Source organism: Protomyctophum parallelum (genome assembly GCF_964188405.1).
Source record: "Protomyctophum parallelum genome assembly, chromosome: 14".
Lineage (NCBI taxonomy): Eukaryota > Metazoa > Chordata > Actinopteri > Myctophiformes > Myctophidae > Protomyctophum > Protomyctophum parallelum.
The window spans coordinates 18,969,566-18,984,711 of NC_139709.1; the positions used below are offsets into that span (position 1 = coordinate 18,969,566).

Genomic DNA, 15,146 nt, shown 5'->3' on the forward strand with positions numbered 1-15,146 from the left:
CATCCAATACCTACACCAGTTGTGATGCAACAGAGTTTGCTGTGACCGTTGTGAATTATGGGTGGTGTGGTCTTTGCCAAGACGGTGGATTGTGGCTCATGCCTTCCTGCTGTTATTTGTCATGTTGGTGTTCTCTATATCTTTTCGTCCTGGGCATGACGTTAAACTGTTCCGTTCGAGAGGACCGGCAACCCTCGAATGTAAACAGGAGTAGCAGCCTCTCTTGTAGGTGATGCAGAGGAGGGAAATGGGTCGATAGCTCTTTGGGGATGATGGGTCTTTGCCAGGTTTGGGGATTGCAACCACTTTGGCCTTTCTCCAGACAGAAGGGATGGTTTTCTGTGCCATGCATGTATTCAGTATCCCCACGAGCCAGGTCTTTGCGTTAGGTCCCAGGTGCTGTATCATTTCTGCCAGTATGTCATCAATCCCTGCTGCTTTTCCGGGTTTCAACTTTCCCATTGCAGTTTCGAGTTCTTCTAGGGCGAAGGGTTTGGTTTGAGGGCTGGCTGATTGAGGTTGGTCTGATACCACTGTGCGATGGTATTCTCCTGTGGGTCGGTGGCGGTTTTTCGCGTCTCGGTTCCTCAGGTGCAAGCTGCATAGTTGGGTTTGTGTGTGTCTTTCTTTTTCTGTCTTTCTTTCTTAGGACGGAGATCAAGGTAGACGCCGTTGGAAGGCTCAACACAAGCCGATGCCCCTAGAGATCCATCCCAAAGCTTCCCTCAGGGAGTTCAGCAAGCCAGCTAGCCAGCAAGCCTGCCCAGTCAGCGAACGCAGCCAGTCGGCTCCGCCAGTCAGCCAGTGTAGAAAGTCAGGCTGCCAAGCCAGAGTATATCAGCCGTTGCAGTCAGCCACTGCAGCCATACCAGCCTTGCTCAGTCAGCTCAGCCAGGCCTCTCTCGAGGCCTGGCTCTCTGTCTGCCTGGCCCGGTCTGCCCTGCCCTGCCTTGCAGCAACAGAACCAGCCTTTCTGGCAAGCCAGCCAGCTCAGAATGCGAGCTGAGCAAGCCAGTGCAGCAGCAAGCCCAGACTAGGTTACCGCAGCCTTACTGTGCAGCCACAGCCACTCAGCCAAGACCAGCAGGAGCTGGCCAGGCTCCAACCCTTGCAGCGCAGCCTTAGGCCGGATAGTCCCCCTGCCTGCACTTTGTTGCCTTCCTGGCCTGTCTGCCTGCCTAGGCGCCTCGGTCTTCCTGTCTGTCTGCCTTGGCCTGCCTGTCTGAAACTGGTTTAGACTAACTGCGTGCTTGCCAGCTGCGTTGGCTTGCTGAGCTCGTATTCTGAGCTGGCTGGCTTGCTAGCAAGGCTGGTTCTGTTGCTGCAAGGCAGGGCAGGGCAGACCGGGCCAGGCAGACAGAGAGCCAGGCCTCGAGAGAGGCCTGGCTGAGCTGACTGAGCAAGGCTGGTATGGCTGCAATGGCGGACTGCAAGGGCTGATATGCTCTGGCTTGTCAGCCTGACTTTCTACACTGGCTGACTGGCGGAGCTGGCTGGCTGCGTTGGCTGACTGGGCGGGCTTGCTGGCTAGCTGGCTTGCTGGGCTCCCTGAGGGAAGCTTTGGGATGGATCTCTAGGGGCATCGGCTTGTGTTGAGCCTTCCAACGGCGTCTACCTTGATCTTCATCCTAAGAAAGACAGACAGAAAAAGAAAGACACACACAAAGTCAACTATGCAGCTTCCACATGAGGAAGGCAGGAAGGCAGGCACGCAGGCACAAGCTGCCTGCGTGCTTGCTTCGCCCTCCAGTTGCTGCTCCAGTTATTTGTTTTCCCTCAAACCCATCCTCAATGTGTTGGGTGAGGTTGAGCTCTGTCCAGCACAGGACGGGACGGAAACCAGCTTGGTCTTTAGTCAGCTTGGTGTCTATGAGTGGTATGAGGCGTTGGAGTAGCAGCCTCTCTTGTAGGTGATGCAGAGGAGGGAAATGGGTCGGTAGCTCTTTGAGGATGATGGGTCTTTGCCAGGTTTGGGGATTGCAACCACTTTGACCTTTCTCCAGACAGAAGGGATGGTTTTCTGTGCCATGCATGTGTTCAGCATCCCCACGAGCCAGGTCTTTGCGTTAGGTCCCAGGTGCTCAACTTTCCCATTGCAGTTTCGAGTTCTTCTAGGTCGAAGGGTTTGGTTTGAGGGCTGGCTGATTGTGGTTGGTCTGATACCACTGTGCGATGGTATTCTCCTGTGGGTCGGCGGCGGTGTTGGTTATGACTGTTGGCCACCAGTTGTGACGCAACAGAGTTCGCTGTGATCGTTGTGAATTATGGGTGGCTCCCTGAGGTCCTTGATCCCCATGGGGTCCAACAGTGGTCATTGAAGCGTGCACACACGCACACACACACACATGCACCTACACACGCACGGGCGCACATGTGCATGCACACGCTAACCAAATGTAACTCTGAGAGTGTAACACATGTAACCAAATGGACCCTTACAGCTCTAACTCTGAGAGTATATATGGTGGCCGACGGGCACGTACAGGTCTAGTGTAACCAAATGGACCATTTGGTCCATGTCTGTAAGTCTGAGAGTGTAACACATGTAACCAAATGGACCATTACAGGTCTGTCATTCTGAGAGTGTAACACATGTAACCAAATAGACCCTTACAGGTCTTTGACTCTGAGAGTGTAACACATGTAACCAAATTGACCCTTACAGGTCCAACACTGGTTATCGAAGCATGTACACACGCACGCACGTGTAACCAAATGGATCCTTACAGATCCAACACTGTTTTTTGTTAATCATCGAATGAAATGTGGGAGGTCGGCAAAAGAGAAAGTTTAAAAAATCAAAGCAAAGGTAATTCGAAAATGTTATTTTTGTGCTTTTGTGTTTCTCTTCTTTATATATTACTTTACTGTTTGAAATGTAAAATTTACATTTCAACGAAAGGACCTGTAAAGGACAACACAAAACCTAAGGCACTGGTGTCGTACTTCTGGTTTACCGGAACGGGGTTCAACTCCCTGCAGTGCCCTGCTCAATGTGTTGTATTTACATGGTTCATTGAACGGGGTTCAACTCCCTGCAGTGCCCTGCTCAATGTGTTGTATTTACATGGTTCATTGGTCCATGGTCTCAGAGGTCATTGAGCGGCGCGCTATAGTGCGCGATTCTTCATCATTGTTCAGGATTTAAAAAAAGGTGAAAATCGCGGAAAAGTGAAGGGCTATAGTCTATGGTGTCGGACTGCATACTGGTCAAGGTAATTTATACTGGTCAAGGTAATTTACACTGGTCAAGGTCATTTATACTGGTCAAGGTCATTTATACTGGTGAAGGTCATTTATACTGGTGAAGGTCATTTATACTGATCAAGGTCATTTATACTGGTGAAGGTCATTTATACATGTCAAGGTCATTAATCCATGGTCTCGGAGGTCATACAATAGTATGTCGTTATTTTCGATTTCGGAGGATTTGAAAAAAAAAAGGTGAAAATCGCGGAAAAGAGAAAGGCTATAGTCCATGGTCACGGACCGCATACTGGTCAAGGTCATTTATACTGGTCAAGGTCATTTATACTGGTCAAGGTCATATATACTGGTGAAGGTCATATATACTGGTGAAGGTCATTTACTAATCTTATGAAGGTCATTTATACTGCTCAAGGTCAGTGATTGATTGATTGATTGTCGAATTACAGTACATTTCAAGCACAAACTCAATACTAAAAAGTTCCAGCATGTGTCTCCACAGTAAGCTGAATAACAAAGTGTGAATGTAGTTTCTAGGTGAAATTGATTTTTAAATTTCCCCATTGACATGAATGGGAAAAGGCAAAAATTCACATTCAAGTATTTGTTCCTCGGAGACTGTAATCACTATAGTTACAAAACTTTTAGGGATAATTCAATTATCCCTAAAATTATTTAACCCTAAAATTTTATCGGTCGGCCTCATGGTGGCGCTATAACAGCCCACTTTACCTTTTGGCTTATAACTCTTGAACCGTAGGTCGTAAAATAAAAAATATTTTTTCCCTGGATTCCTTGGGTCATGACTCATGACGCATCTCCCCATATAGGCCACGCCCATTTCCGCCATGATAGATTTTCCGTCATTTTGAATTTTGTCCAAAACACACTTTTTGCTTTTCCTCCTACAGATTTTGTCCAAATCTCACAGAAATCGGCACACGTGATCTCTGGACCCATCCAATTAAAACTGAACTGCAGAATTTTGAAAGTGCGTATCGTTCGGCCGTAATCGTCTTCCGAAGTTAGTAGGAGGGGCCTATATCACAAAAAATGCCATAAATCACGAACGGAATGTCCAATCCATCCCACATTTCAATCACATGTCCGGGGTGGTTCAATCAACCAAGTTTTAAAAGCAATTCCATTTTCATCCATAGGGGGCGCCGCAAATGCGAGAAATGTAACCGTTTGTCGCAAAAACATGAATTTCGGGGGTTAAATCCCCTCCGAATTACTTACGCATGATCTAAGGCGTGACTTGAAATTGTAATTGGCTGGCAATACTAGTGGGAGGGGCATATGTAAGCCACTGCGGCAACCACACTCTGCAATTTTTTTAAATTGCGAATTTTCTAGTTGTACTGTAATTCTGCAAACTGTTAATAAATATTTCAATCAATCAATCATAGAAACATAGAATCACAACAGGGCGAGATGCACGCATCCACGTCGTTGACGGAAGACTGCTGGGCGAGCGCTGACGCTTTGGCATGGGGCGTCAGATCAACATGGAATTAATTCTGTACTGGCCATATAAGGAGCATGTCTTGAGTGTACAGGGTTTGATGAGGTCAGATCAACATATGGATCAGAACAGGTCAGCTCCATACAGTATAATGGAGATCTAAAGGTGGTAGCAGGGACATTCTCTTGAGTGTACATGGTTTGATGAGGGCCCAGCCCAAGTAGGCCCGGGGGTAACAGAGTGGCATTCTGAAGCACTGCCATTCCGAATGTGGCTACAGCGTGCGGTTAGGTTAGACAGGGTTAGAATTGAGTGAGTCGGAGGGCCTGTTGAGAACTCTAGTTGCACTAATAACTTTGGGGCAGGCCCGTCTAGTCTAGAGTTTGAAATTTGAATGGTATAAGGTATAAGGTATAAGTCAGGAAGAGGGAGACATGGAAGAGGAAGGATGGATGGGGAAGGATCAACATATGGAATGATAGAACAGGTTCTGAAATATATCCATATTTCAGAACCTGAAATATAGAGTTGCTGGCCAATAGTGATGACATCAGGGATCTCCATATATGGGCTTAAAGGACGTCTTTAGTTTTTTTTCAACCAAGGTTCATGTTTTAGGTTATTAGATAAACTAAAAGATGACTGTTCATTTTTTGTCATTTGCTGGTTTCTTTCGATTTAGGGATTTTACTTAGCTATTTTTGTGTGTCCTTTAACTACGACAGCAGGTCGCATTTACTATGACATCAGGGTCTCCACATCTCCATCCCTGATGTCACGAGACCATAATTATAGAGAGAACACAGAGAAACATACGCAACATATAGAAATACAAATCATTGAAACCATAGATTGAAACACAATTCAACTGATATGAACTCTATAGAAATACAACAAATAGAACCCCAACACCCAAACTACTATTACCTCTGGATAGATGAGAGCCTTAATAGTCACCTGTAAGGAACCCTGAAAGGACTATTTTTAGTTTTATAATAGTCGACATTGGAACACACACATAAAGGACTACTCAAAACCAACAGTATTATCTCATTAGTTTAATCCATGATATTTACAAAGTACAACAAAAGGAAGAAAAAGATGTGTGAAACTGGTTGCATTTTGATTTGGTTTTTATCGTGTCTGGGCATTTGCAACAGCCCTGAGAATTATAAACACACACATTTCAGTTCCCTCAGGCCGTATAGTTCTATGAAGCTTTATGTGGTCTTTCAGTGAATGATTAAATCCTTTCACATAATTCACAGCATGGGATAGGGAGCGGCTGTGTGTCTGACTGTGTAATATATTATCTAGGTCTAATACTTTCTCTATAGTAGGGCAGTCTCAATAGCAGCCTGTTTCAGTAAATTTTACCCGTCACTTTTGGTATTTTTACACCAAATGTGACCACCACCAAAACAACGATTGCTTACCCAGACAGTGACGTTGTTGGTGGAGCAGTCTCCAGGACATTTAAAGTGATATTTGGTAAATACTAACATCTTTTGGTTAAAAAGGTTAAAGCTCTATATATTCCGATAGTAATCATTGCTACGGAGTAAAAGTTTTCTGGTAGGCTGCCAATTTCACCCAAGCAGATTCAGGAGACTGTGACCAAAGATCAGCTTCAATTTTATAGTGTTTACAGTTCAATTTTGTGTCTGCTCTCTTCTCTGTGTCATCACTTACAATTTCACTTATTTATCCTGTATGAGTTCTCTCTCCCTTTTTGGATGGAATTGGTATCCCGACTTGAAATGCTTACGGCGCTCGAAAGACTAGTAGGGAGACACCCGTTATTGAACACGTTATAGCAGTGATTTCCATCGGCATATTAATAGAACTATTCAACACTTATTTTAACAAAGAAATATCACTTACTGCCCCTTTAATTTCTTGCACACTTGGATCCTATACACTTGGAACTGTATAGGGTGCGTTGTGGTACACAACGAAAATAGCAGATCTACAAGCTCAAAATGCATTACAGCTTAACACACTGCGAGCATGTAGATCTGCTATTTTTGTAAAGGTATGTTGGCAGGCAACCAAGCATAAATCAGGTTAATCACAGACAATGAAACATGAGGAAGTGACCACTTGGCCAGTCAATCACTGCTACTTTTCATCAGGGAGCATACATGTTGATGCATGCTACAATAATAGACATTATAAAAGTCCCCTTGGGCACGTTCATAATTTGCTTCCATAAGAGCACTGCAGTGATTCAAGAGTTCCGTTTCATAACATTTACCCTAAAGACAAGATTAATCTGCAGTGCTCATCGTGGCTGTATGGAAGCAAATTATGAATGTGCCCAAGGGGACTTTTATAATGGCTAGTATTGTAGCATGCATCAACAGATAGGTGCTCCCTGATGAAAAGTAGCAGTGATTGACTGGCAAAGTTCAAAAGTTTCATTTTCAGTGATAAACCTGATTCATACTTAGTTGCCTGCCGAGCGCAGACATACCTTTACAAAAATATCAGTTCTTTCTAATAATTTTCAATATTCTAACAGAGTGGAAGATTTGATCGTTCCACAGACAACTCCTCATGTTAATGGAACATGAAAACAGCAAGCATACCATCCAAATGGGACTTCTACACAAGCCACAATAAATAGTCAACTCTGAAAAGCAGAGTAGCAACTCCCCAACGGCCGGTCAAATGAAGTGTACTGTATCCCCTTACGTATAGTTCACACCATCACCGACATTCTGTGTTCCGCGTTGTCCGACAATATGGTTTCCAGTGGAAACAATGCAGCCTGATAAAATATTGGTAATGATATAAAATATATTCCCCTTTATGTTAATGTTAACCCAAGTAGTAGTTTATCAAAATATATAATTCTAAAACTACCTACCTAGGGCTTGTGAGCTGGTATTACCAAGAATATACACTATACTCTCTCTACGTTGTGAGCTTGTAGATCAGCTATTGTCAGTGTGCAACACAAGTCTGGCTTATCACTGTTGGTGTGAACTAAGAGTTACAGGCATGCCATAGCACTGGAATTGTCAACACAGCATTATATTGGCAATCACAGGGCGAGTAGTTTACACAGTACATCCTAATTCTACTGGATACTGTAATCAGAGCAAAGGCCTCCAAGAATTAGCACATCACTTCAAAGCAATACTCGGACTAGGAAATAAACATAGGAGAATGAATCACGAGTCACCCATATTAATGAGCTGGTATACAGTAACAAGGATACTTTCACGCCGTTGTTTCAGTTCCATAATTATATACTCATTCTCTAATGCTACAGGACAGTGGTATTTAGTGATCATATGTGCCATTAAAGGACAACTTTAGTTTTTTTCAACCAAGGTTCATGTTTTAGTTTATTAGAGAAAGTAAAATATGAGTTTTAAACCTTTTTAATTTGCTGCTTTCTTTCGTTTAAGAGATTTTAGCTGTTTTTGACAGGGGGGGCAGGGGCATTCGAACATGGGGCTAAATATGTATTTTTTGACAAAATATTACGGCAATTTCTTTTTTTATTATTTACTATAGTCCTAATAGACCCCAGGAAATTACATCTGGCCAGTGGCCACAGAAGATCACAGGATCTACTGAATGTGAAGGAGGCCTACTTGGGGGCTGCCATGTGTGTCATAGGCTCAATGTCAGTTTGACACATTCAGTAGATCTCGTGATCTTTTGTGGCCAGATTTCTTGGGGTCTAGTAGGACTATAGTAAATAATAAAAATATTAATCACTATAAAAAAAACAGCTGTCAAAAACAGAAAGAAATTTCTCTAATAACAACCTAAAACATGAACCTTGGTTGAAAAAAACTAAAGTTGTCCTTTAAGTGTGTTCATGTTCATTGCACTTCAACCCCAATCAGTGAAATCATCTGAAACAAGAACGAAAGGACTTGTTTTGGTTGGACAGTTGCTGTTTTTACATTTCTGTCTAATAAGCTATATATACATCAATGTACTTTTGGTGGAACGTAGCACCCCTATACACTTGGACCTCAATGGCACTTAACTGATCATTGCTTTTTAAACGGAGTAAGTCATGTAAAATGAATTATCTTATATATGAGAAAGGAAACATATCACAATTTCTTTACTCTATAAATAGTTATGTAGATATACACTCACTCACTAGTCAGTAATATTGTTTGTTATATCATTAATTATGATAAGGGCAAATTTTGTCCTGTGCCTGTATAGAGGAAAAGTTATCTGTGAATAATTTATTTAAATTAACTTAACAGAGTACTCGGTGGCACAGGGGTAAAGTTCCTAACGTAGAGGCAAGGGGTGTGAATCAGGAATGGGGCTCGGTCATTGCAATAGCAACTCCTACAGGTTGGTCAGGGTGCATGTTCAGTTCAGTTGCTTAACTGGGAGGAATAGCGTTCCTCTGCTTGTCGTTACATCCTCCCAGTGAAACTCCCCCCAGTGAAAATAATCTATTGGAGGAGACAATCTGTCTGTGCTCTCTCTCTCTCTGCAACCAACTGTAGGGGTTAGCAGTGACGGGGAACTAAGAATAAACGGAGAAATCGGGCATAACAGCTACATTTTGAGAGAGGGAGAAAAAAGTAATAATAGTGAATGATCACCAACCATTTTGTAAACCAGGCATCGCATGGCATTCAATGTTTTAAAACATATGAAATCAGAATATCAGACCCTCAAGTTAGTGGTTCTCAAACATGTTCATGTCGAGGACACCAAATTGATATGTATTATACTCTGGACCCCCTTTGTGCCAGGAACCCCCATAAGATAAGATTTGTGTTGTAAAATTAGATTTAGTACAGAATTCTAGTTCAACTGTCAAGTACTGTATCTATACTATAGGTGGGTGGGGATATAGCATTGGAGAGTGAAACCTACGATATGAATAGTCATTCTCATAAATTGTCTCACTGGTCTAACTTTTAATTAAATAATAGTGAAATTAAACTATTACGGTACTCATTTTGCTGGGGACACACTGGAGCCCCCTCAACGATGCCTCGTTACGCCAGACTGGGGTGCCAGACTGATTCCTTACCTTTCATTTGTTTTTTGCAAAGGCACTGATTACACCTGTGTGAGGAATGCTATTATATATCAAATTGTGAATGAGTTGCAAGACCTACTTATAAAGTGAGGATGTCAAAATGTCTGTTGAGCATTGCCTAATGTTACAAACTGTGTCGTTCCAGGTGGTGTGGTGTGCACGTCCCTCTGTTGTGTCAAATATCTCGACACCTTGATCTTTGAGGTACAGTAGTGTAATAAGTGTGGATGTCTCCCAGGCATTTTCAGAACCAGAATCTGTTACCCTGGATTTTCTTTTCTCCAGACTTTTTCTTCTCGTTCTTTAAAACCGACTCTGCGCCATACACTCCGACACTGCAGTGCATCCGATATGGACCGAGCCCCTCTTTCTCTCTCTCTGCTCACATGATCGAACACTGTTCCCCACCGCCTCCCCCGGCGACTCCTGGGAGATTGAGTGATTCCATGTCAAAGTTGAGACCAGCTGGCTGTGGGGTGTAAGAAGAAAAGACAGAATAGATATATAACGACACTCGAGTAATATTCACCTTAAATTAAGCTTTTTCTTTTGTCACTTGAAATTGTATTGTAGGACGGAACCCACCTTCACTTGCACACATGCATTTCACAACCCTGTACCAAATTATTATTACTATTATTATTTTTATTTTCTCTTATCATTTTTATTTTCATTGTTGTTTTTATATATTGTTGTTAGTATTTTATATGTACACAGTCTCATGTCTTGTATGTAAGTCTGTTGTGTTGTCCTCTTATGGAACCCTCAAAATAAATGACAAAACAAAATGAGAAAAAAAAAAATCATTTTTTAAAGACATATTAGATTAAGCATTTTACAATGCTTTAATTATAATTTAAGCAATACTTCACCATAAAAATAACAGACAGTAAAAGCATATTCAAGGGTTTCAACACCTGTACGGGATCCATACCAAACAGAACCAAATGGGTTAGTTAGTTTTATTTTGGCCATTTGTTAAAAACAATAGTTGTTGATCATACAGTAGCCTACAACATAGTCAACAAGGTGACTATTTGTACACTCTTCATGGTTAAATGAACACTGTAATATAATATTATTGTGTAGTTCTAACTAAGGCACCCACTGGACACTTACAGCATCACCTGCTAGCTCTTTAGGAGGCTGACCAAGGTCTTGCAGCTGCAAATAAAAACACCATTGGGTTTAATTCACAATCTGCAGAAAGGAAGTCTACCATTCCAGACAAAGTCAACCCAAATCATCACAACTCCACTAATAAAAGTGCTGCCTCACCTGTTGCATCAGTTCTAAAATGCTTTCAAATGTGCCGTCTCTGTTTGCCCCTTCTTCCTCTCTCTCAAACTGTTGACAGATGTCTCCCATGATCTTTGCTTGCTGTTCATAACGCTGGTACTCATCTGCAGAGAGGCTGGCCTTATTGCTATCCAGCCAGTCAGGGTACTGCAAGGAGATGGGTAACATGCATTTATCAAAGTGATGTGGGACAAAGGCACATTATCATTGCGACCGCAAGTCGCATTTACTATGAAAAACGTGCATTTCCCATCAGTCCGTCCGTCACCCCACGCCTCCATATATGGTCATGCCTCATGGCATCACATAACAACACGTGACATCATCAGGGATCTCCATATATGTAGTCGCGACATAGGCGACATCGCCAGGGGCCCTTGCCCATTATGGGAATGTCAAATGTCAGAAAAGTCCATATATTGACATTCCCAGCCGATGCCCTAATACAATCCCTGTTATGCCCATATATTGTCATCAATATTAAGCCCATATATTATCTATTATGGTCCCATATTTTCAGCACACAACACTGTTTGTTGTACAGCAGGGTATATATCAGGCTTAAAATGTAATTGCAAAAAGACATACATACTTTAGAGGTGATCTCTTTGAGAGATGGATAAAGCACTTCCTTGGACAGAAGATTCTGCATGATGGACTGCATGATGGGCAGGATATTTCCGTCATCCCCGCTTCCTTCTCCTTCATCTAATCCCAGCCCTTCCAGAGCCTTGACCAGATCGTCACCAGCCAGCCCTTTATTCTGTAGCATCATTAAGAATATGAATGGTAGGTACATCTCAGCATTTTGAAAGCATTCTGCAGACATTTTCAACTGGACTACAGTCATTACCTGTAGGTTATCTGCATTCTTGGCCAATCCACTGAGGGTGTCTTTTAAACAGGATGTGAATTCCTGCTGGGATTCAGTATCAGTACCTATGCATAATGAATACAATTGATATTGATACACAACAAATATAATACAGTACAAAACATAAATAATAGGTAAATGGTAAATGGTGCATTTATATAGCGCCTTTATCCAAGGCTCTTTACATAGATTGTGCATTACATGCATTACATTCACCCATTCACCCACATATTCATACACTGATGCGGAAAGCATGCAAGGCACCAGGTCTTGCTCAAGGACACCTCGACACCAACTCTGGGGGAGCACGGGTTCGAACTGGCAACCTTGCGGTTACCATCCGGCCACCGTCGGAATTGAGCAGAGTGGAATAGACTTACCAACTTTCCCTGCAGCCTCTGATAGTTTGTGGAAGTGTTGCAGAAGCTCTGGTTCCTCCTGGGCCAGCTCAGTCATGGCTTTCTCCCACTCCTCTCGGGCCTGGGTGGCCATGTCCCCCTCAAACAGATTCTCAAAGAACTTACTGTCCTCCAGCAGGGGGGGCTAGAGAGACACATTTGAACGAGTTGCCACCCTTTCATTAACTTAATGGCAAGATGCCTGCCATGTGAATATGGTCTATGGCTACCACCCTTGCTCAAGAGAAACCTGTATGTGTATATCTACTCCACTGCATCTCGGTTCCAAATTGTACTTCTACTCCACTACACATTTATTTGAAAACTTTAGTTACTAGTTACTTTGTAGATTTTGATTAGTGTGTGTGACTGTGTGTGTAAATTGTTGAGAGAGTGAGAACAAGATTACCAACCAACCTTCTCTGGACCACTGCAAGTTGAAGAGGAAGCTGCTGCAGCCGTGGGGGCTGGAGGGGCTGGAGTCTTGTCAAAGTCATCTAATGCACCTGGGGCAGAAAAAAAACATTTTCACGTGGTAGTAAACCACTGAAGAAACTAGTCCGGGAATGTCAAAACGATGCATCATAAAAATCACAAGACAAACATTAGTGTCTAAATTATACACACTAGAGCTCTGGCTACTAGCAACCTTTTCACACTTGACAACCAGTATTGCCATGTCTGCTAGCAAATTTTTGGAAAAGTCGCTTATAAATATTGTTGGTTCTGGGTTGTGTTTTTATGGGCTTGTTTCCAATGTGTACCGGTAGTTGCTTAGTTTGGCTTGCTTCCTAATTAAGGATGAGCAATTAAATCGGTCATCATATCGGTATTGGCCGAAAAATGCAATATCGGTATCGAACTGATTAGCTGCTTTTATATATATATAATATATATAACATAATTATATAATAATGATGTTGATTCTTTTGTTGGTGTTGTTTACATATTGAAAAAGCCTTTTGTGATGATAAACTTAAGGCTGCAGATTCAGAAACAAATTAAAAAAGATATATACTACATTCAAGCTGTTTATGTTGGGATATGGGCCAACAGTTCAAAGACAGTGCATCCCTAGTTTGGGAATAAAGAGGCATTGCTTTTTAAAATTCAGTGTTCATATATAGCCTTTGCCTTTTAGTTTTTCAGAATGGACAAAATGATTATTCTTGCTTTTTTTAAATACAGAATGAGATCATATCGGTTTATATGGTATCGGCCATAACAGCAATTAATTATACAGATATTGATATCGGCCAGAAATGTCATATCACCCATCCTATTCCTAATGTTTTTAACAAGTGGCTCGTAATTATTTTTATATCATCAAAGTGACAAGGACCTCACATTAATATGCCAGGAAGGAACCTCCTATACAAGTTTACAAATATTAAAATAATAATAATAATAATAATAATAATAATAATAATAACTGTTTTAAAAATACCCAATCTACAATTAAGTAGTATTAAGTATTTTCACTTATTTTGGGCTGTTTTCATAGACCTGTTTGCTTATTTCTCTATCTACTGTTGACAACGAAAACGATCTAATATGGGTCAAAGTTGATTTCCTGTTGCAGTGTTTGTTTGTCAGAGTAGTAGAGATGGGACTGAGGAAATAGCCATGGACCCAAGCTGTCCTAGCCTGGTTAACCCATAGTTACAGTATATTAACCCTGTCCCCTCCTAGACAGGACATTTCACTAGCTAACATTTCACCAACAAGATCTATGATGTGTGAACGTTTATGCGGATATACTCTGAATTACCATTGCCATGTCAATTGCTTTCAATGACAAGGGCATATAAGCATCTCATGAGAACACCAAGCCAACGACCACATTTTGGACAAATATTATCACAAGCTGACGTAAAATTCCAATTTACAGTAAAGCCGAACGCTAGATAGCAATTAAAGCTGATTTGCCAACACGAGTTTACTTGTTGAGTTTGGACCATAAGTGTATTGGTTTGGACCAGGTAGGAGGACCTGTCAAATTCACTGCTCCATGCACGATGTGTTAACAGCGCTCATTCTGGTCACATGTTTACTATCAGTCTGTGCCAGTCGAAAGACACTGACGCGGGGCACAGAGTCCCACTGGGGGACAAAATGACAGAAGCCTTACTGTCCAATAACTCATCCAATTCTGCATCTTGTCCAGTGGACGACTCGGCCGATCCTGACGCCATCTTCTTCTTTTCCAAACACCCCCGGCCGTCCCCGTAAAATGACGTCGTTACACTGTAAACTAAAGTTGTCGCGGAAAGTCTACGTAACTCTTCCATTTCCAGATTCCCATTAGTACTTGGCGCCATCTGCTGGCAAATTTATATAATATATACACTACCAGTGGTTGTGGTTCCCAAACCTTTTTATTAGGGGCCCTATTTTCGTCAGTGCTAAACCCCTTATCCCTAAACGTGTTACTATTTTGAAAAACATTAAAATTGTTCAACTAGCCGATCTATATATACAACTATTTGAACTATTCAAAAAATGTTTTTCAAAATAGTAAAAAAAAAAGTTTAAGGAAGGGGTTTAGCACTGACACAATAGGGCCACTTGATGTTTGCCCGGGACCCAAACTAGTGAAAATAGCAGATCTACAAGCGAGTTGTGAGCTTGAAGATTGGCCTTTGATTTTCTTTGATTTCTTCATGAAATTACTGAAATATATCATTGCATTTTGTTTTTAATTCCTGTTTTTGCTTATTTTGGAAGGAAACAAAAAATAAAGGGATCCGTAAAATGTGTTCGTGACCCACAAATGGGCCCCGACTCCCGACCCAGTGTTTGGGAATTAATTGATAGATTTTTATTAACAGTTTGCATAATAGGCACAGTTAAAAACGA

At 41.8% G+C, this 15,146-nt stretch overlaps 1 protein-coding gene across 1 annotated transcript; it reads right to left on the reverse strand.

Annotated features, from left to right (window-relative positions):
• Window positions 1-5,718: 5,718 nt before the first annotated feature.
• Window positions 5,719-14,520, reverse strand: pex19 (peroxisomal biogenesis factor 19). Its single transcript, XM_083782588.1, has 8 exons — window positions 14,419-14,520; window positions 12,705-12,793; window positions 12,270-12,432; window positions 11,869-11,954; window positions 11,608-11,778; window positions 10,995-11,162; window positions 10,836-10,880; window positions 5,719-10,185 (listed from the first exon to the last, which is right to left on the reverse strand). Exons 1-8 carry the CDS (start codon window positions 14,480-14,482, stop codon window positions 10,099-10,101), a joined length of 873 nt encoding a protein of 290 aa, XP_083638714.1. The 5' UTR covers window positions 14,483-14,520; the 3' UTR covers window positions 5,719-10,098.
• Between the last annotated feature and the right edge of the window lie 626 nt (window positions 14,521-15,146).